This window comes from Larimichthys crocea, chromosome IX, assembly GCF_000972845.2.
Source record: "Larimichthys crocea isolate SSNF chromosome IX, L_crocea_2.0, whole genome shotgun sequence".
Taxonomy (NCBI): Eukaryota; Metazoa; Chordata; class Actinopteri; family Sciaenidae; genus Larimichthys; species Larimichthys crocea.
Window position 1 is genome coordinate 9,665,028 of NC_040019.1, and position 23,891 is coordinate 9,688,918.

A 23,891-nucleotide genomic window follows, 5' to 3' on the forward strand; every position below is an offset into this window, starting at 1 on the left:
ATGATGTCCTTTGACTGAGAATTATTTGAACATTACAAAGAAAACAATTACAGAGTAGGCCATATGGAAACCCCCCATGAGTTTGATTTGATATAATTACATGCCATGAATTGTGGAATGAATAAATACAGGCAACTGAATATTAGAAAAATACAAAAAATAGATGACTGAATGCATCAGTTTGCTACCCATGAGCACTGTCCCCTTGAGGAAAAATACTTTGCATTTCAAAATCACACACATGTTGGGCTGCATTTAGATAACGGCTAGCATTTGTTTTCCCTCCACCATTGTAATGGAGCCTGGCTATATTTCTCAGTATAATGATATCCCATGATGCTCACTGTTTGCATGGTAACCGAATATAATTGCCTGATGACCATGCACCGCTGCTTGCTCATTACTGTGGCAAATTAGTACTGCTGGAAAAGAAGAGACTGCAATGCCCTCGCAGCTCAACACCGCCCCACCCACCTACCCACCCACCCACAGAACATTATGGCTCTTTCATTTGCTTTTAGAAGAGATAAATGATATTCTCGCATTGAGGCAGTGTAAGCCAACTGTAAGCACACTTGCCCGCCTCTGTGACATTTCAGAGAAAGAAATGTGATTAGAAACGTAATGCCAATATTTGCAGTGGTGTCACAGGGGGCCAATACAGGTTTGCTACAGCTGTTGATAACAAGGCAATAAGAGGGCCTGGACAATGAGGCCCTTGGGGTGACTTTGATTGAGAAAAAGAAAGGGCAGAAGAGTGAAAGGGGCAGAGAATGGATTTTTGCTTTTGTAAAGATACAGGCATCGAGAGTGTGGACAATAGTGCATCTAAAGGGTAGCATGTGGGAAAATAATGATGGATGCACATACAGTTATTTTTCCAAAGCTTACAAGGATTATTCAGATTGTTCTTTTTGCTGTGTTGTCAGGAGTGATTGTGAGGTATTTAACAGAATAAACCGATTGAAAATGTGAAATGAATGCTCTCTGATAAAGAAAGAAATATCCATTCCTTGAAAATATGGCGGGAGCAATGGAGCTATGTGTGATTATGGGTGTTTTTATGTGTTATAGTGTTTGTGCCCATGTACCTCCATCAGAGGCAGCTGGGGCCTCAGTCCTTGTTATATTCCATGTCGTTTAGCTTGAAGTGAGGCCTTTATTTGTATCTGCAGCTGTCGGCCAAGTGTTACCACAACAGCTTGTGAGAGTAGACCTGTCAGCAGGCGCCAGCAGCTGAAGGCAAAGGTAGTCTTTGTCCATTTGTGCCAGATGTAATCAAAAACTCACTTCCGCCCTTTATTCTGCTCTCCCCCTCAGACCCCCTTATCCTCCCCATACCACAGCCATGTCTCCTAACTACACTGGCAGCTCCACGCCACATATTTCATGTTATATGTAGTATAGAGTGTTCCTATTTAGTTTTCCAACGCCCGGGGTTAAAACACAGGAGTCTGTAGGGAACGTGTCTTTTTGTTTGACTTTCAATCAGCCTTGGGATGAGGGGAAATTATATAGAAATACATGGTTCTGCAGTGACAATGTGTAATGGATTCAGATTACTTTGAAAATGCTAATAGATAATGCAGGTCTGAATAACACTTTCAAGCCCAATTCAAATAGCACAGATGTTCCCAATTGGTGCTTGAGTCATTAATGGCTGCTAGCAAAACACATCTGCTATCATTAGCACTAAGGGGAGGGAAAACAAGCAGTTCAAATATACATTAATGGGAAATTTCCCCAAGACTTTAATCACTGTGCTTTCAAGGGGCCATTAAGAGAAGAACAAGTATTGGAATGAATCAATAGTGAGATATAGAAGCAGATGAAAAAAAAAAAAAAACTGCTTGTCTGCCAGCTTAAGGTAGTTAGTATGGCAGAGCTTGGTGTTGTTATCTTTCGAGTTTGTAGAGGTTAATGAGATATGCAGTGGGGCCGGTCTAATTCCCAACAGTAAACATCCCTGAAGTGATACATCAACATATAAAGAAGCATCCCAACTGAATATACTACTACTATGCTATTTGCCTAAGTGTTGAATGTTCCCTCGCTTTAAAACTTAAAGTTCCAGTGTGTAAGATTTAGGGGACTTTATTTACAGAATATGGCAGAAATGGATATGCATATCTATTTTTGTTTATTATTAATGTATAAGCACCTGTAAATAAGAATTTTGTTTTGCTGCATTAAAATGAACCTTATACACCAGTGGTCCCCAACCCCCGGGCCGCGGACCGGTACCGGTCCGTGGATCATTCAGTACAAGAATTAATTAGTTATTTCTGTTTTATTTAATACGGTCATTTCGAAATAAAAAAAAACGTTTCAAAATAAAAGACCGCTCGACTGGGACTATAATAAAGGGGGACTTACTACTTCATCCACAGTTGGTAGGAGAAGAAGAAATTATTACTTAATACTTAATATTTTCTTCTTCTCCTACCAACTGTAGATAGAGTAGTAAGTCCCCCTCTATTATAGTCCCAGTCTAAGTCGAGCGGTCTTTTATTTTGAAACGTTTTTTTATTTCGAAATGACGTAAACCTTGACGTGCCAGAAAAAAAACTGACCGCGACTTTGGAATCAGCATGCCAATTTTAGTTTTAATCAGCATAAAAATCTAACTTAACAGATTTCATTTTATTTTTTCAAATTGTTCCCCAGTGTTATGCGCTTGTGCACAAAAGCTCTTTGTAATGACAATATGCAACCATATCAATAAAGTGTCTACATACGCAAGCAGTCGAACGCACATGCATGAACACAGTTATTCAATAATCCTCTCCCTTTTCTTTTGTTCCCCCCGAAGTCCTGGTCTCCATCGGTAACTGTTACCCAGGCAACAGAACAGAGAGAAGGGAAGTGAACGGGCAGAAGAAAAAGGGGAAAAAAAACAAAACAAAGATGGGTGGATGCAGCCACTTCTACCTGAGTTTTGTCTCTATTAATAGTATCCTCCCATTTCACTTGCACAGCAACTGGAAGTCTGAAGAGAACTAATAGAGAACTAATTTGCTTTGGTCATGACACTTGCTCGGCCAAACAAGTGCTCCATTACAACACTTTGTGTTTTTTAAGCATGCACGTGTTGTGTTTGTGAAATAAGGACAGCCAGATTATGTATGTATACATCAGTATGTCTGTAGACGCCTGTGTCAGGGAATCTTCTCTGAAGAGATATTCAAAAGGATAATTGTTAAGAGAACAATCTAAACAGTATCACAAAGCTCAGTTGAAGAGTACAATATAATACATACATACAGTCAATCGTATATCTTCTTAATAGCAATCAAACAATCTTATATGATTTTATCAGGTGAATTCAATCTTAATACAATTTCACCAAATTAGGTTCTGGGTTTTAAATCCACTGTCAAGCTGAGGCCATTCTGTGTGAACTTTCTTTTTCTCATGTCTGCATGACCTCCCACAGTTCAAAGACATGCAATGATTTGGAAACTCAGATTACACATAGACATCAATATGTGTGTAACTTGAGTTTGTGTTTGTGTGTCAGCTCTGTAAAAGATTGGCGACCTGTCCGGGGTGGAACTCGTCATGCCCGTAGCTGGCTGGGTTAGACTCCAGCCCCCTGCGACCATGCAGAAAATGGATGAATACAACGTGACCATTCAAACTCTAAAAGAGGTGAGTGATCCCAAATAATCATACAGAATGGGAAAGGCCAGCACTATGTGCACGTGCATTCAAGCACCCACATATACAAGACAGTTCATATGGAAACACGGCACATGCACATGCATAACTGCACAAGATGTTCTACACAAAGCTTAACAACAAACCAGAAAAAAACCCAAAACTCATAATGTCAACTAAATTGTCACTGTTATTACAAAAAAAGATACAATGTCACCACTTAAATCAGCCCCTGCCTATAATATCCAACAGCAGGGCCACAGTTGCAGTTGCAGGATCTCAAGTTCTGACCTTGAAGTTCCAGTTCAACCAGCTATAGGCAAAAAAATAAAAATAAATAACTGCAGTGGCTTTGACTGGTAGATACTGATATGCAAATAAATGCTTTTGTGCCACCACTGGTATAACTTGTGTCTTCTGTTTCTAATTTCTTTGAAAGTATATTTCTGTTTGAGTATTTAATATTCAATAAAAAGGTTTATGGATCAAGCCCAAGCTCATAGTTTTCTGTTTATTTACACTTAGTCAGGTATAGGCAGCATTCACCGTACTATGGGAAATGCCTTACCTCAAAAGAAACAACAGCAGAAGATACTGCATGGGTGTATGTGTACATGCGCACACACCTGCACAGCCTTACTGTTTGTCCTGTCTTTTTTTTTCTCTTTTGGGAGTGTGCACCACCCCTCCACAGCCTGACCAACAAACCAGTTCCATAACATGCTGTGACTATAAAACGCAGATGGCTATAATTCAATGTGCGGTGGGTTATCACCAAAGGATATGCAAATAACTACTTCACGAATTGTGACAGCTTTGACAAAGAAACTATACTGTTTGTTTATGTTTTCTATGGAGGTATTTCTAAATGACTTCATGAAGTAAGACGCCATTTACTAAACAGCCAAAGACAAAGAAACAGTCGCTTCTCTGCTACACTCATGTCTCAACCAAAGCCTGGACCCAAGCCATCATGACAGTGGCACAGTCCTTGAAGCAGCACTACAGCACCTGACCATGTGTTTAGTGCTGCTAAAATCTGGGAACAGAATGGCTATGAATGAGGACATGTGGGAACTGTGCCAGGAAGTTTCCATGAGAGCTGCTTGTATCATTCTCTCCCCTATGGATACAAGTACAGAGCAGAGCCAAGCCCAAACAGAACGCATAGAGAGCACTTTGATCTACTGTATACAGATACGGTGTCGCTTGCTTGTAGTAGATTAGTAGTAGAGTGGAGAGTGAATAGTCATCTGTAACAAATTCATGTCCTCTTTATGGACTAATTAAAGAAAATTAGACTTTTTGCACTTTTCCCAAGTGTACTACTGGCCTCATATTCATGCTAAGAGTGTGTACATGTACAAGTATAGACATGTACAAGTATAGTCGCATAAAACAATATGATTTGTATGTAACAAAAACTTAAAGTAAACAAACCACAGACTCATTGGTGGTCCTTTTACAAGTAAGTAATATGTATTTGCAAGAGATTTCACAAAATGTGTAAGACGATGATAAATCCAACATATGAACACTTATCACTTACCAGAAGACTGAACCTTGCAGCTAACATGAAGTTATAATGAGAAAATTATGAAACATCATGTTCCTTGTGTCTTAATTACATCACGAGAGCCATCCCCAACTGTATGTCACGGCCCTAATGGCTCTGTTTAAGAACAATTAGCGAGGCCGTGAGGCAGATCGTTCATTGACTTTGTGGGGAAGGTGTAGACTAAGGTGTTTGTCTTATACAAAAGCAGTCAATGTCCTTTCTTATTATCTGGCAGGCACACATGTAAAACCGTCTGTGTTTTCTTGACATTTGATTCTTTGTTCTAGCTGCAAGGTGAGTTCTGATGTTTGCCCAATGCTCACCTTTATCAGGACATGGAAGGTAAAAACACTTTCATGTGAGAGGACAAACAGTCTTTTAAAAAGACCCCTATGACTTCCACCAAGAACCAAAAGGAACTACGCCCGGAATAGGGACACAAAGGCCCACTCCTGCAACTAGGCACATTTAGAGAGTCCCAGTGGATGAGAGGGTCACCCCAATGTGACTGCATGTTGCAGAAAAGGGAGAACATTAACTGTTACTTTCAAGCACCAAATAGCAAGGCTGAAGAACATCGCCTTCCTGGAGAACAGTGAGCCGCTTTACAAATCTTTAGTAGAACTAGAAGACATAAATGGGCACATTAGTGACTTGAATGCCTGGAGGGGTATTATGTGGAGGAATATCTTTGCTGTTAAGCATACGTGGTGTGTTATTGAACATCTGTGCTCATCATATGGTATATAAAGAACACCATACAATCATCCAGTAGGTTGAAAGACTGTAGCTGCAGCAGAGAAGGCTTATGTGTGGAATGAGCACACATGGGTTGACTTTCAGAAGACCTCAATTGTCACACCGGGTATGGAGAACACTGGGGAACCCCTTTAAACTAATAAATAAGCCCTCTGGACAGAGGGCAAGAGATTCATCATCGGAGGGAGCTCAGGGCTGCTCCCAATGGCAGCATTCAGTGGGTTAGTAGGAGAGCTTGAAGGGAAAGCTGAAGGCCCTGGATATTGTTAGGTTGTCATAGATTAAAATGTGTCATCGATGTAGGGTAAACAGAGTGCAGCTGTAAAGTTGCCGAAGATGATTCTGACAGCTAAATGCCAGGCCATGGTTCCATATTGGTTAGATGCCAATGTGCCCAATCTTTCCAGCCCAATACTTGCAACTAATACACAATACTTGCAAGTCTTGTCACTGACTCTGGAGAATATAACTTCTCACTGTTTGAAATGATGAACAAGGCACCGTGCCACATGTCTTGTTGTTAGCTAAGTGAAGTGGGTCAGTCCACTGCTATTGTTGTTGTTATTGTTATGCCCATGAAAACTGAAATTGGATGAACAAAATTCAATTTAAATCAGGAAAAGTCCATTCAAACAGAATAAATATTAATTTCACAAATTTAGCCATTGCCTATGAGCCATCGTGTTTAATTCAAAGGGCAAATACAGTTTTGAATTTATTTATCAAATATATGCTGCATGTGTGACATTATAGGACACAAAGTCAGAAAGACACCAGTGTGATATGAGACATAGAAACAGAATGCTGGTCTATTTTCATGTGGCGGAATTGTCGATGCCACGGTAGAGCAGCATTTTTTCAGACACGCTTCCTCGATTTGGCACATCTTAGCTACCGTAACTTCACATCTTTTTGGGTCCGGTGACAGGATGTCTATCTCTACAGACTTTTAGCTGTCACAGTGGACAAGAGGAGGCTTACTGTGGAGAAAAAAAAAACAATGTACAGTCACGGTTTTATGGAGATCATATTTTAAAAAGACATCATCTTGTGAGAGTATTCTCTTCAGTGGAGGTATCAACTTAAATAACACACTCAGGAGCAGCAAACCATGTTTTATTCCAAAACATGCTGAAGCACAACTGATGTGTGCTAGGAGCATTCAGTGATAAGTGTCATATGGCATGCTGTTGCATTGCAGTGGAAATGTGTTTTTGACTTCAGGCACATCATCACCAAGTCTGGGTCAGTTGGCAAATCACAGGTTCACCAGGAATCAAGAGTTCCATTCCAGAGTGATTCAATTTTACACTGAATGACCTCAGCTATACCACAAATTGTGCATTTTAATAAATATTCACTCAAATATTCATATAGTTTCTGGTGGGACTCATCTCTTTTATCTGGTTCCAAAGTAAGATCACACACAGTAAAATATGTTTCAATGTATGCAGTGCACATAGAATATATAAAGTTATTCATACAAATTATTTAAACAAAACACATTATTTTTTTAGAATTCAGTTGAGATATAAGCTTAGATTGCTGACATTTGCTTTCAGCTAACATTTGCCCTTTCATAGTGCCCATTTAATGTTACTGATGTACTATAATGATGTGGATGTATATGGATGAATGCTTAATCATTTTAAGTTACTTCAAGCAGCAATAATGAATATTTATGTTATTTTTTTTACATGAACAATGGGTCAAAAGACTATATTGTGAAGGTAATAACTTGTGGCAAACATTTTTGGTTCACTGAGCTACTGACAGCTGTCATTGTGTTTACAGCTTGTTGCACTGCAGCACCCCAGCTTGAAAAATAATAAGAAAGAGAAAACAAAAGAGAAAAAGGGCTAAAAAGAACTAGACTAATTTAATTTCACAAGTTTTTGTTATTAGCAGGAATATGAACAATAAGACTTTACAAGGTGAAATAGAAAGGCCCTTGGTAATGGCAACAATGAAGATGGTATCAGCTGCAGGGGTTGAAGGACAATCTGGTCAAATTAACTAGATCTGGTCAAATTTACTAAATCAAAATATTTTAGCTAAAAATAATGCCTCAGTGGCCACAGTATAATGCAATATGCCCAAGGTTTCATCAGAAATCTGTAAGTGTTAATCATCAGTAAGAGATCAAAGGAATTATATAAAATCTGCATCTCAAATCCCTCACAAGGCAGAGGTATTACACACTGCAGATGAGGCTGCACTAATTGGGATAGTGTGAGGTCATGAGGGACAGCAGGAAATGATCTAGAGCTGTTTTTAGAAGTGTCATTTTGGAAGGTTAATAATCTACGGTAGTCTTTTAGGTATGAAGATCCGCATTTTTCCAAAATTGGGTAAAAGCAACACAGAATAACAGTGATGGTCTGATATCTTAAAACTAGTCTGATATCTTTAAAACCACCAGAAAAATACAGACAACTTGTATTTGGTGGCATATGCCAAAAAGCAAAAGCATATCGAGGCTTCATGTCAGCTTCTTAAGCTCCTGGGTACCAGAAATTTCAATTAGCACTGAGTACTAGACATTTCAATTAGCACTGAACAAGAACATGCATGTATAAAATCATACAAACCAAAAGATGACAATTACAGCTTCATGCAATTAAAATGTAACTCACTTGGAATTTAATGTAATAATAGCAAATGTTCTCACCCACACGTTATACCTGCCTGTGACAGGGCATGTTGAAAATTAATTTCTGTAGCCCCTGATTCCTAAGGAGCCACGATTGCCTCAAATGCCTCGATGACCCACCACACTGATGATCATATATCACCAGTGACTGCTTAATTATAAGGACGCCATTTCAACCGTGTAGGGTGTGCTGTATCTTCATGCATATCTAACAGGACAGAGATAAGAATAGTATAGTCTCTTCACATTGTGGGAGCTCGAGAATATTAAATCAACTTCAGGCATATGCTCAATTATAAGAAACGAGTCAAAGATAGAATTCAGAAATTAAATGGTTGTTGTTTTCTTTGTTGTAGTCGTTTGCTAACTAGTGTATTCAACATAATGTCCAGATATTCAGTGACAAATGTCTAATTTCCATTTTGTGTTGTCCTACAGACACCCAGATTTCAGGGAATAGGTGATTATGTTCTGTAACGTGGCATATGAAAAGCTTTGAACTGCCAGCCTTTATTGCATCTCATTTTGGTAAAATACTACCTGTCCTCCCTGTGAACTCAGACATGCCATTTCTTTGAAAAATCCTCCACAGTCCCGTACGCAATATGACTGATTGAGGCTTCCTCTGAACTCCATATTCAAATTCCCTCTGCATTATATCATTCCCAGTACTGATGAGAAGGGAATGCAATTATATCGCATCTATAATTCTTCTATTCTCGAAAAAAAACGTATTATATTGCATCATGCATTGTGCATCATGGATGGTTTCTAGTACACAGGGTTGCATTGAGTGGAGAAAATTGCTTTTTCTCTGTGATCTGTCTTGTAGCTGTAGCATGGAGGCTTTGTTTAAGGGCTGCTTCAGTACATCTCAGAGGTCTGATCAAACCACTGGTGTGACTCTTTTCTAGAGGCAAACTGTCTTATGTTAGATGTCCCATGAATCACATTTATTTATTTTTTTCTACCAGGGCTGTGAAAGTTCTTTCCAAAATGATTTGAATAATATCAATCATCTTTGCCTCTGATATTGCTAACTGATGTATTACCCAGTGTGTGAGTGTGTGTGTGAGTTTAGGTTTCACATTTCTCTAACACTGCCTCTAATGTTGCCTTTTTTGCAAATGTGTGACGAAGAAAAAACTTGCAGCACACGGACTAGATTTTATTCATCAGCACAGAGTCTGAGGCTGCGGTTAAACAGTGACAGACAGCAGTGACCTGCAATGGAGTACTTCACTGATACTGATATATAGAATATCACCCTTCCGGTGATTTACAATCACAGTTTGGCTGCTGATAGAACATTCCTCAAAAAAGGACACAAATCAAAAAGAGCAGAGCAAAGACTAAAAGCATTCTGACAAAAAGCCAAAAACAACAAATAAAATCCCTGCTACTAAAGAGTGTGAGATCGTTTTGATGACACAATGCAAATCAAACAATTTCAGATAAAAGCCTCAGGGCATATCCAGGGAACAGTACATCTTGTAATGCCAAAATGCAGCAAAAACTTGATACAGTATTTGCATTCAATTAGTTCACAAAGGAGACACAGCTCCATGACAGACTAGCGAGTGTGCAGCAGGTTATAAGCAGACAGAAGACAGGAGTAATTTGGTCAGGGAATGTAAGTGCCTTCAACTGTAACCTTTTGATTCATAAAATATCACTAAACTGGCCTCAATAATATCCTCATTTCATTCTGTTGATTCTATATAGAGTAGTAATTATGTCATTTTATCATTCAGACATCCCCAACTAGGCCGTCATCATGTTTTGTACTATGCAAGCCTGTGTAAAGTACTTAAAGCCCCAAATGAAATGCTGCCATCATTGGCATTGCTAAACACAGTTTATCCGTGTAATGTAACAACATATGCCTTACTCTTAAGTGTCATAACTTCCACTTTAATTAAACTGCATGTGACAGGCAGTAAGTGTCTCTGCCTATGTGAACTGATGTGACAACCTATACTTCCATGAGTCTTTTTTTTATTTTTCCTTTCTGTCCAAGGCAGTTCATCAAGTAGCTGAGGGAATTCTACAGCAGGTGTTAATTAGAAGTCATTTACTATATGAGAAAACAACAGATAAATGATTTTAGAAAAGGAGAATATGAAGCTTTGAGGTGTAAGGTATTTCTGCATGCACGCTCGCTTATGTACTATGGTTTGCTGGGAATCCAATCGAAATGTAGGCACTTCAAATATGTTATCACCATGAGGTCTCAGTCATGAGTACATTTTAGAAAGAGTAAAAAAAAAAAACGTGATGTTATTTGCAATAAAACTGCAAGGACAGTGGAGGGTCACAGGTTTATGTATGATACAAAAAGGACAATTTTGCCAAGAAATGTCAACTTAACCATGAATTAATGTACTTCTATTGAAGCAAGCCTTGAGACTAACCATTTATGAAAACACTGAGCACAATGAGCATTAACAACGTACTAGCCTACACAATAGCTAACACGGTGTAGAGTATTTCTAAAATATTCTGACAATTTGTTCAACTGATGTTTTTTTTGTCACAGCAGCCATTTTGACATGAAATAGTTGGGTGTTATACCAATGATACTAATTCTTTTAGATTCTGCATAGCAGAGTGAGCCAGCACGCACAATGGCAGCACCCCGATTCTTTTTGACCTGAACAACCTTGATTAGTATCATTGGTAACACCTGTGTTCACTCTACTTCCTATCAAAACGTCCGCTTTCATTGTCAAGAATGACGCTGTCAAATGAATTGGTAAAAAGCCTGAGAGTCACTTATTGTAAAACAAATCTATCTGATCGTCACGTCAGTCAATAGTCATTTTAACCCGTGTTCAAACTGATACCTGTCTCTGCTGCTGTCATATGACGGAGAGACAGCATAAGGGAAGGACAGCGAAAGGCAGGGAGAGTTGGGGAAAAACGATTGCTTGAGTGAGGGAGAAACTGACAGCTCAATGCCAGAAGAATAGAGTGCTCACACTTCAGTCTAGGCCGGAACTGACAGCATCAGACATCGTGATGTTCACTCAAAGAGCCAGGAGACACCTTGGGGCCATGAGGCCAAACCACCACACCTTCTGTCCCATTCTGGCTGTGCTTCGATAGACTAATGTTTTTTTTTTTTTATACAGATACAGAAAATTCAGACATAGTAAAAACTACCTCTAGAAACAGTTCTATAGTTCTTGGCATGGCTGTATAAAACTATGTTTAAAGCAGCTATAATTCTAATTCCAGTTCTACAATGGATCCCATGACTACTAAAATTGGTCGCTGGTAGCTCCCTTTAGCTCTTTCAGCTTATAACTTAGGTTTACAACCTGCAACTTTACAGTGGTCACCTCTCATGGCTCTCATCAGCATCAAAAAGTGTATTCAGAAACATGACAACAACAAATGCCTACAGTACTTTATGGCGTTTTTCCACCACTGGTGGCGCTCTACCAGCTCACACAGAAATAAACTGGGGTGTTCTTTAATCAGGGGTATGAGTTGAAGGTGACATGGATAGGAGCATAAAGGAAACAGCAGTGCCTAATTACAAAGATGTATTAGAGGATGTAAAGCAGAGGACAGTGAGGTGCAACCAAGATAGGGAAATAGAGGAGAGCAATAATCATGAGTTATTCTAATAATTACAACAATATCATAATTAATTAATCCAACAGCAAACACAACAAAAGAAACATCAATCTCCTATAATAATTTCCGCTGCTCTTTGTGAGCAGGAGGCTTAGGCTTATCTCGGCATTCACTGCGAATTGGGTGAGAGCCAGGCTCCATCCTGGACTGGTCACCATTTTACAAGGCTAACACACACAGACAGATTCACATTCACACTCATATATGGTCAATTTAGAGTTGTGAATCTAAGCTAAACTGCATGTCGATGGTCTGCCAATAAAATAAGCAGTTTCCAGGAGATAGAAAATGAAACAGACCAAAACAATAACATATTGTAGATATATCCTAGTAAAAAAAAAACATATTTTGAAATAAATTAAAAATAGTATTTACTACCAGAAAAAAAAAATCTATCCTTTAAAACCTTTAAAGTAAAAAACAAAAGAAATGTGTAAAAGACGACACAGAGAATGGATTTCTCACACAAGGCTGATCTATGGATAAGATTTATAGATCTATGTATCAAGAAAGGTCAGATTTTGTTTTGATGTAACCTTCAATATGTCTATGTTAGGCAGGAGGATATATATCAAAGAGGTTACATCGAGGTAAAAACCTTGAAATGGAAAGTGTACAACTATGATAAAGGTCCAATTGTTTCAGTGATTTAGCAGCTGATTGTTTAAATTTCTTTGATTTTACTGAACTCTGCATTTTAGACCAGTTTAACATATAAAAAAGAAAAAGAAAAAAAAAGGAGGATCTTGATGTGAGCAGAGAGGGGGGAAAAAGTGCTTTAAAGTTGTGAATTTTGAAAATATTTTAGAGGACATTTTGTCATGTCACACCAAAAACAACACACAGGTGTAAATGATGAAATGAATGGCGAAGCAACATATGTGCTAGTCCTAATAAAACAATAAAGTGCTGCCTAGCTAATCAGGCAATACACTGCTATAAAAGACGATCAACCGATTAACCCGAATTGATTAAACCAAACAAACTTGACGTTATGTCTTTCTTATATTCACATTTACAGAGAGCAGTACAATGAGGGTCATGAGGTGCAGAGTGATTCAAATAGGTTGAAAAGGAATCAAAAGAGAAAAGTTGCATTAACGTAACTGGAGGCCTGTGCATTAAAACTTAAGTTCAGCTTTATGAATATTTATTACCACAATTATCATTGTCTTTCATCACTGTTAGTGCAAAGTTTAGACTTCTCCAAAGATCTTTTGGTTCGATGACACTGGGGAGATAAAAGGGACTAAATAAAGGGGTCATAAACTTGGCAGGTTTAAAAAAGCAAACGCTTTTATGACAGTGCCTAGAATAAAATGTTTATTTAATAGAGTGACTACAGTTTACGCAGTAATAACTATAACATAGTGTTATTACACTAGATGGTCTTCCATGTCAAGTTGTCAGGACAGAGATCTCTAGTTTTCCACTGAAAGTGACATAAACCAAATAACACTAACACACACACAACAGTCATATTAATTCAGAATGTTTAATTCATGGATGTGTCAGTTTCTGTGGCATATTCATGACAATATTGTGCGCACCCCTTCAAATAACGTGCCACCAAAAGTGTTTTGAGGGTGAGAGAGGAGGAGGTGGGGCTGTGAGCAGGAGAGGTAAGAGGATTCAAGAGAACGCGGAGGAGGATAGAGCAGGGAGGATGATGCACGGAGATGAGGGGAGAGACAGAAATAGAGAAGGTGGTGGGATGTGCAAGGAGAGGTGAGGCAGGAAAAAGTCAACAAGAGAATAGGTGCGAAGCATGAGACTCGAAAGACTGAAAAAGTTGGAATTCAGGGAGAAAGCAAAGGGGAGAGGTGCAGAGAGCTGTAAGAACACAGCAAGAGAGAATTCACGATAAGTTAACACGGAGGGATAAAACACCTGACATCCATAAAGGTGAGATGATGTAATGAATGTTTAAAAAAATGCAAGAGGAGAGAGAGGATGATCAATTACACCACATAAGGTGGGACGGTGAGAGAGAATATTTTGGTGAAAGAATTCTGCAGAAGTTAGGTGAGTTATCAGCTGCACTGTAGTGTGTGTACATGTCTATGTTAATAGGGAATGACTGTAGTTACGACACAAACACTGTGAAAGACAACATAGAAGCTGTCACACTTACCTGCAAAAGGTTGTCACCAATGGTGTGATTCTATATGCATTTGCCATGCTACATGTATTCATGACTGATTCTATGTATATCCACAACCACATTCCGTAGTCTTATGTGTTCATGACTTACCATAACTGAAATGTGCAGGAGATGCATGTGTTCATGTAGGACGTGAGCAGGCTCCCGGGCTGTTGGTTGCGTTGTCTCAGCCAGAAGCTCAGACTCAGTCATGGACACATGAAAGTACAGTGTCCCATTTTCCAACCACTGTTGCTTCCAGTGTACCTGAGAAATATCCTCTCCCGTACCCGACATCTCTGCAGAGAACAGGGGAAGAGAAAAAAAGGAAAAGGGTTTGTGAGATGAGCATTTAATCCATGGGATATTGACATTTAAACTGTGTGTAAAGTACACATTTTTCCCCAACCTGTATTATGTGAACATTTAAAAGAAAAAAAACAAACATAGAAATAGCCTGTGAAAAATAAACCAAAGTCTATGTTTGACAGGTTATGCATTGGTATTCAGTGCTCTGTCTCAATGCACATCAACACAGTTCTGCAACTAGAAAGGCTCTTGACTCTTGAATAGCCGGACAGAATTTTTAGGCTGTTATTTGTGCAGCTGCCTTAGTAAGAATTACTGTCAAGCAATTGAATTGCTTAGCTGCTTTGATGAAATCTTCATGACAAGTTTTTCACCCATGGTGTTAGTGAGAGATTTGTCTAAATTCAAAATTAATAAGTGGCAAGCATTGCAAATGTTTCAGCCATCACAGTCAATACAGCATTTCAATCCTGGACAAAATGAATCACAGATGGGAAATACTTATCCCAGTTAATATCCATTTTATTTACACTCCTCTTTTTTAGTCAGACAAGAAACACAGATAAAAAACCTTTACAAATGTGAAGACAATGGATTCATCAAGCCCGATTAAAATCACATGTCCAAAGCAGTTGTAGAAATTCTGTCCCACCATTTCATGTCCTTTTCCTATCTGCATAAATCATCCTACATTTTCTACCAATATTAATCCATTATCGCCGGGCCGGTGCTGGCATTAACTATCCTACATCAAAGAAAGAGCTGGAAACATTTAAAAGCAAAGCAGAGAGAAAATGTGCAAAATGGGGAAAAAAATAAAAAATTAAATAAAATAATAATAATAATAATAAAGAAGGACCAAAAACAAAACAAACACATACCCAATAGTAATTCATGGGGCAATGAAAAAAGATATATATATATATATATATATATGATATATATATATATATATATAAAAAACAGGGAGATCACAGGTTTATCTCTATATGGATGATGGCACAAGAATCTAATGCTATCAAGTGGGAGTGGTTGTTCAGTAGAGGAGTACTAAGAAGCCTCGGGGAGCCTCAGATTGCGAGGCTTGATACAGTGTTTGTCATGTGGCTGGGTGACAAGGGCATAGACATCTGCTGACATCTTCTATCAGTGGCAGGTAGCAAATGACAAATGGCTTTCGCTGTAGCTGGTTATTAACCCACTGACTCTGGGTCAGAGGACATGGACAGCTGGGGAGGGTTATGAGGGCTATGCTCAATAGTGCCATGGCCCCTCAGGTGCAAGGAAGGACCGTGTAAATTAGACATCCTCTTAAAAAATGACACACATATATAAGACAGATAGACATCTTGCTATTTATACTCTATTAACTACTGCGGAATATTAAGTATAGTCACATAGGGCTGCAATTACCATTTATATTCCTTATGCTCTCCTCTATCCTTTTCCCTATTATTTTTCCAATACATCAAATAATTAAAATAGTGACAAATCATCAAAATCAATGACCATTGATTATTTCAGTATTAAGCCAAAGTACACATTATGTGGATCCTTCTCCTTCCCTGTGAAAGTACACTTTCCCTTATCCTCCCTCTTGTACAGTAATAGTGAGGTGTTCTATACTTTTGCTGACTACAGCTTATGATAAAATTTTGTGGGGTGTGAAACACTTAAATGCCATAACTGCTGCCTATTCAACTCTTTATGTTTAATCTGCGGGCTGAAGACACACTGCTTGACCTTTCACCTTGACGAGAGATAAAGCTTCGTCTGCTGGGCCAACAGTGAGGTGCCTCCTGCCATCTGTTAGGGTTTTAAACAGACCTTATCATGCTCCTGTCAAATTTACCTTGGCACTTTGCTCACATGCTTTATGTTGATTTTCAGATAGTCTTGTGCATAATCTGAATTATTTAAAGCTAACACTTAGTCTGATCCAAATTAAAAGTGAGTATTCATGTGATAAACCGTAAAGTGACTCCTGCAATAATAGAAGCCATCACATTGCAGGATGGATGGACAGTAATAGAGTTTCTAGGGTTGTTACCTACCTTTGTGCGATTGTTATGCATATGAGGAAGCTCAGTAAGCATGCTATTTAAAGACAAAAGGATTGTGTCAGTGTGTGTGTGGTGTATGTGTGTGTGTCCTTGTCTTTTGTGCTATGAGGCTTGTCATTGGGCACCAAGCCAGACGTTACTGGGATATAGGTGTATGGCCTCAAGGTCTGCTTGTAATTCATTAGGAGGAACATTATTAATGTGTATGTGTGCATGACTGTGCGGATATGTGTCTACTGCATGTGTGTGAGTAAAGCCAGTATGCTCCCGGCAAGCGTGTCAGCACAACAGTGTATCCCAAGTCCAAGGACAACCCAAAGGAATGCTGTACTGAACATTGCATAGACCTAAAAAAATGTCTCCCTTAATTATATTGATCACAGAGAAATGGTGATGCATCACACTGCTTGAATCCTTACGGGGTAAAACAGCTTATTTGAAGTACTTGTGTTTTTGGGGTTATCCACATTGTGGCCATAAAGATGAAGACAAAAAAAACGTTGTGGCTGTCACATTATTCAAAATTGCTTAAACAACAAAAAAGGTGGGAGACCGGCTTTTGTGGCATCATCCATTTATCTGAATCAAGGGACCACACCGGGTGATTTTGTATTGTTTGGTTCCAACTATAAATAAATAGTGTACTTTACATTATTGCAGAGGTTTTCAATTCATTTTCTACCTTGCAAGCAGCCATTGACAAAGATATAACCAGCAATATTATGCATTCATTTTGCTGAAGTTATGAAATTGTGGAATGATAGTGTAGCTCTCTTAGTGTTAGCCATTTTCAAATATTCTGTAATGTGAGACATTTCATCTGCTGAAGAACATTGCAATGATGAGCTTTTAGGAAACAGTAATGTCAGGAGAAGATTAGTGAATTCCCCTGCTTCTTGCATTAAAAGGGTTGCTCTTTAGCAGAACAAAAAACTTAAAAGTATTCCAGTGTCCAATTGCACCAACAGGTCAGGTTTTCAAAATTATATCAACTGCAAGCAAGATAGTTCATATTCAGTCTGTGCAAGTGTATTTTCATATGATTAAAAATGACCTGGACAAACTGCTTTATGAAATAAAAATGTATGCTAAGCTTCTGAAAATAGTAGCAGCAGTCTATCGCTGTGGAGCTTGAAAGCAACTCTAAATGTGTCACAACTGGATAACTGATTGTGTAAATCTATGCTGTTTGCACTGTATATATTTCTCCCAATTGTTCTTCTTTGGATGACAATGAAAGCTTTCTTTATTGAGTGACTAAGTGGTTCAAAGAAGTTTTTTCATCTTTGACTGATGATATGGATCACTGATCTTTAGTGAGCAGCCATCTATGAGTTGGTGGATGAGTTAAATATATACCTGAGGTAGGAAAGTATGAAAACCTTTATTTAGTCCCTTTTTACTTCTCATGAAGTTGCATAACAATCAGGACAGAAGGCCTTTTTATTCTATGCTATGCCCTCACTGTAGGAGCTGAACACTCAACGATAGCAGAATGCTTTTTGCATGAGCTGGTGATTGTCATAAGTGCACACTCTTGCTGTGTTTTTCTTCATCGCTTTTATTTTATCTGTCTGTCCTTTAAGATCTTTCATCCTTTCTTCTATCATTTGCAAGGTTTGGCTAAAAATGCCAAGTTCAATTTTAGAGTTCAGACTGTGGTTTTCACATTCTTCAAATTTTGCCTTGAGCAAAAGCGATTTCCACTTAGCACAGTCTCACACAGTTGGATATTTGATGAGAAGAGGCTGCTCACAGCCCACATACAACTCTAACCCAGAATGCTTGTATCCTGAATTCATGTTGGAATGACACAAAAGACAACGTTTTACTCATTTGCACCAGGATATTTCACATTCATTTAACCAGGAGAAATTAAATCAGCTGCAGAAGAACATCACATAAGTGAACATACATCTGTTGTTGGCTTTAACAATCAAACCATAACTAAATAGTGTTTTTTTTCTTCCAAATCCAGTCTGTCACCTCTATCAAACCTGAATTACATTCACTGATTTTAGTACTGTAACTGCATGTTGCAGGTTCCAATTAAACCCAGACCACCTTGATTATCATCATTGATCACTGAGCCAGACAAACTGTTGTACTGTTCAGTGAACCAATGATAAACATGAACATGTGTTAAGTAAGTGATCTGTGTCACCTTAAACCAGGTGTTTGTTTGCTTCCCTTTGTGCAGATATCCATCATCATTGTAGATTTCAGCGATCAGATCTAATTGCCATCTTGCTAGTTGTTTCGCTTCACAGAAGGCAGCTGTTTTCAACAAGCGAGCTGTGAAGACCAAGCGTACACTGACAAATGTACTTTATCTCACACTTCTTCAAAGTTAAAAGTTCTACAAAGCTAATGTACTTATTAATTTAGGGATTTCATTTATTGATTTAATGGCGATGCAGTTGCTGGTTGCAACCCCCCCACCTTACCCTCTCCTCCATAGCGTGAACGACAAACTACGGTGCCCACGAGATGTGTAGAAACACAGAATTGCCTATCTAGAGCCAGCGTTCCATTCCTTCATAAAACACTGTAGAAACATGGTGTCTGTTGATACAAAAGCCTCAAAACATAAATGATTCTTATTTTCAATACCGTTCTTATTACACTAATGAAAACATAGTCATACATATTATATTCCATTTCTGTCGTATTTGGGAAGGAGCCTCCTAAATCTTACTCACTGGACCTTTAAAAGTAAAATCCACCCTAACACTGAATATACATTTGCTGTTCCAACATTTCAGCATTTGAATTAGTAGGGATTAGTTCTTCGTTACGCTGAGCAAGAGGGAGAGGAATCGTAATGATGTTTTCCTGAGACAAATCCTGGAGCTGCTCCACTGATTGCGAGTAACGGAAAAAACTCCTTTAACACTACGATGGGACCCATGGTGATTTTACTGGGATACGGATATATTTTCTGAATCACAGCTGGAACTCATTTGAATAGAATGTCTGAAAAATTCTACGAGCCCACAGAGTCAAAATCTAATTCTGTGTCAATGGACCATCTCCGAAATGTATTACCTGAATACATTTTCAGTTCAATCCCCACTGCTCTTATTTCCAGCTAGGGGAATGGTAGTCTGTGTTTGGAGATACTTCACTGTCTGAAATTTTGTTCTAACGGGAAGTGGAGTGTCCCTTGAATTCAAACTACAACAACAATATATGCCATTGAATATTACTCTCATGAACAGATTTATTTTTTAAACAACATATTTATCTTCATTTTAGCATCATCGGAGTGTGGCTTGCTATTATTGTGATTGTGTTGATCACCGTCAAGGTTGCGCTGCCTCCAACAGTGTGACAGATGGCAGATAAGAGTTCAAAACAGGTGTCTAGGACAACTCCTGTGTCTAGGAGCTGACAAACATACATGCACATACATACACAGTTGTCGGCCCACCCACACAGGAACACACATTCCCAAATGGTTGGCATTGATCAGTTTAAAGGTGATCATAGCAGCGAAGAGTCAGTGATTGTGCAAGCCTGACAGCTTCTTGACAGTTTGTCAGCTCGGCAACAAGCCCGTGTCATCAACATTTACGATGATGAAAGTTGGCACCCTAAAGGCACTTTGCTGCCTGTCATTACATACGTGGCATAACGCGTCCGTCTTCCACTGACTGCACAGCACATCCCATTGCTCTGGCTGCTTATAGTATGGATGTCTTGTGACAACACAATAGGCAGATGAATATTCAATAATTCATATGAGAGATGGATGGAGGTAAGATTCATTGGTTTCAAATGTCTCAGCCCAAAAATGAAAGCAAGGACAGAAAAGGAGAGGTGAGAGTATGTGAAAGAGAGAGACAAGCAGACAGAGAGGAAGAGACAGAAGGGGGAAGGGGATTTATCAGTCTGACACTCATCAAAAGTGTTCAGGAATATTAGCATACCGCCTCGACATTCAAATCCCGCTTCAAAACGTCTGTCAGCTGTGACAATGGAAAATTCTACATGTTAAACTTCACACTACTGTCAGATGAAAATGGTTCATCAGCAGCAAAACAAACAAATTGAAGGAAAAAATAACATCTTTCATTAGCTACTAAATGATCTTGGTGTCACATCCTCCCATTTCAAAAATGCTAATTGTCCCCATTGCCATTTATAATGACCTGATGGGAGCTATAGAATATTTAGGCAAATACAGGATGAGATACAAAAAGGCATGCAGGGTTCTCCTTTTTATTTTAACACCCATGCAACTAAATGCCACCCCAACGTCTCATTACAAACACTAATGAAATAGCTGGCATTCACATTAAGACCAATGAAAATGAAACCAATTAAAAATGCATCAAGACTTGTTTTTTCCTTTTTCTTTTTCCAGGAAACATAACAGTGCTATCTACACTAGCCTGACACACAGTGGGATATTATGCATATAAGTGTGCGTCTGTTGAAATGCTTCGGTATCCTAGAAGGTGGACCATGTTCTTTTCACACCATCAATGAGCCATGCCTAAATCTATTTGGAAAAGACAGAGTGCCACATTTTGGTGAAATTCTTTGATGTAAATGAAAAGTCAAATTGAATTGTTATCACCTGCCCAAGTTAACTCAGTTAACGCGTACCTGAACATCCCCTCAATCCCCATGAGGATCCAAAAATATTCTACAAAGAGAGATTTATTATTTATTTATTTATTTATTTTTTAAATCTGTCTTTCAATGGACAAGCTGAAAGTTCACTGTTGTCTTGTTTTCAGCCAGCACTAGCCAAATCAGCATTAGCTGATTCTAGGGCTTAATAACTACTGCATTGCAGTAAACGGTTAGTCATGTGAGACCAACTTCCCTTGCACATTATTGTGTAATTACATTTTGCTATATGACTAGACTTTTCTGAGGTTAAGCACCACTTTCACTGCAAATTTAGGTATTTTGGATTTCAGTAATCAAGAAGAGGAATTTCCTTATATAGTCAAATTAGCATTTCCAATTTAGAACTGGTGTAAAATAACTGGTACGAAATAGCACAAAGGCAGATTTTGAGTGTCACTTAAAATACCCCAACACCAAGCCTTTGAAAAGGCTGGTGCATGTTTTACACTTTCAGCCACGTTACCGACACATAGTTATATCGCATAATTGTGTCCATTGTGATAGAATACCATTGTCAGGCAAGTTTGAAATTGTCAACAAAACCTATTATCTAAATTCAATGGCTGTCTGTAAACTCAAATAAAAATCAAAAAACGGTGGCATGCTTTGGGAAAAGTACAGTTCTTTCTCTCATTTTGCTCTTTGCTTTTGTGGGTTTTCATCTGTTTTTTGTGATTTAGCACCAGCCGTTTGAGAGTGCAATACTACTGTCGAATATTTGTTATGATTATATAACTTTTAATTTAAAAAAATAATAATACTGAGCAACACAAGACATAGCAGCCAGTTAATATTACTTATTAGTCCAACAGCAAGAAGCCCAGCTCAGCCTTTTATATCATGAATCTCTCATCAGCAACTAAAGGTCACTCCTAGATTAATTTTTTTCCAGTGGCTTCTTCTCCTTTCCTCTTCTTAGCTTCCTCTGTGAACGTCCTCTTCAGTCTTGTTGCCTCTGTCATCATGTCTGTAGGTTATATTGCCCACTTGCTCAGCTCTGGTTCTGGCACGACACAGGTTCTGCTCCTCTTCAGCATTAACCCACGCCCTGGACTGGAAATCCTCCTCTCTCCTGAGGTCCAATCCACCTGTGGTACAAACACTAACACTCACAGTGCTCTGAGCTTTAAGATGCCCATTATTCTAACAGTTCTAATAATAATCTAACATCTAGTACTGGGATTTATATTGAATATCCAAGTTGTAAAATTAACAAAAACAAGCTAAAAAACAAAACAAAACACTGTCAGTATTTTCTCCTTCATTCAGACTTCTAAGCACTATAGACTGCTGTCACTATACCTCTCAGCTTAATCAGCACTGTAGGATCCAATTCTGTTGACTCAACACCGGTCTCACTGGATGACCTGTTTTTCACCTCACTTCCCCACATGCTCCTCACTGCAGAGGCCACTCAATATACATTTACAGCTGAATTTTCTCAAGATGAAATGTCTAACTAGCACTCTCTCCACCACCACTAATAGTCTTACTAGTCACTAATTTAAGGTACTTTATGAATGTAACTTCTTTTTTCCCCTTGAGTTAGTCACTGCCAGACTGTCTTAAAAGTATTTAAAGTGACTAATGCAGTTCATTCTAAATTATTGTTGCTGTGCATACAGTATGTGAAGAAAAAAGCCATTCTAGTTAACATCAGTGGCACAGGAGTAATGGATTAGAGACAGTGAAACCAACTCTGCCCTTTGAGTTCTTAGTGGGGTCCCGTGAAGGATCTCCTGCTAACGAGAGGCCCTGCCAGCGCCACTCAGGCCTTATCACTGATGTCCACACCCACGCTAGCTCCTACCGCGTTCAATCACAGTGGCAGCTGTTGGACTGCGCACTGACCACCTCCTACAGAAAACCAATCATATTTTCAGAGACACCGCCAGTGAGCCTCCCAGCATGAAGGAGAAGGTGACTTATGACTTCAGAACACACAACCCAAGGTGCGGCAGTAACAGTATTAGGAAGTCGCAGTGAGTGTCTTAAAGAAAGCAGATATTTCATCCTTGTTTATCCCCGGTAAACATCCCAGAAGTTAATTGAAAGTCACAGCCATATAACGCATCATACTCCTGCAGAAACCGAAAATAAAAATCCAATAAAAATTTTAACTACTAAAACTACAACTTAGCTATCCAGAAATGTTGCTTAACACTGTCTTACATAGTTTACCAACAAAGACGAGTGCAAACTAAGCAATGAATTACAGGATAGCATTTGTTTTATAGTGGGACTAAGACCTCTGGGAACCTGTTGTGACAGTGTAAATAGAATAAACAAATAGCTGCATGCCATTGGTCCCGCTGTGGCATAGTGGATTATCTCTCATTAGCAGTGAATACATTCTGTTGTGTGTGTCATCGTCCATGTGTCTGTGTGTGTGTGTGTGTTTGTGTGTGCTTTCCATGCACATGCGCCTACGTACTATATGCCTCCATTGTTGATCAA

At 38.8% G+C, this 23,891-nt stretch overlaps 1 protein-coding gene across 2 annotated transcripts in view; it reads right to left on the reverse strand.

Moving 5' to 3' along the window:
* Positions 1–23,891, reverse strand: part of astn2 (astrotactin 2) — a 240,246-nt gene that overhangs the window by 179,425 nt on the left and 36,930 nt on the right. For both annotated transcript variants that reach the window (XM_027282013.1, XM_027282012.1), the window contains exon 2: positions 14,530–14,717. In XM_027282013.1, coding sequence (XP_027137814.1) covers positions 14,530–14,717 — 188 coding nt within the window. The remainder of the gene's footprint in view (positions 1–14,529; positions 14,718–23,891) is intronic.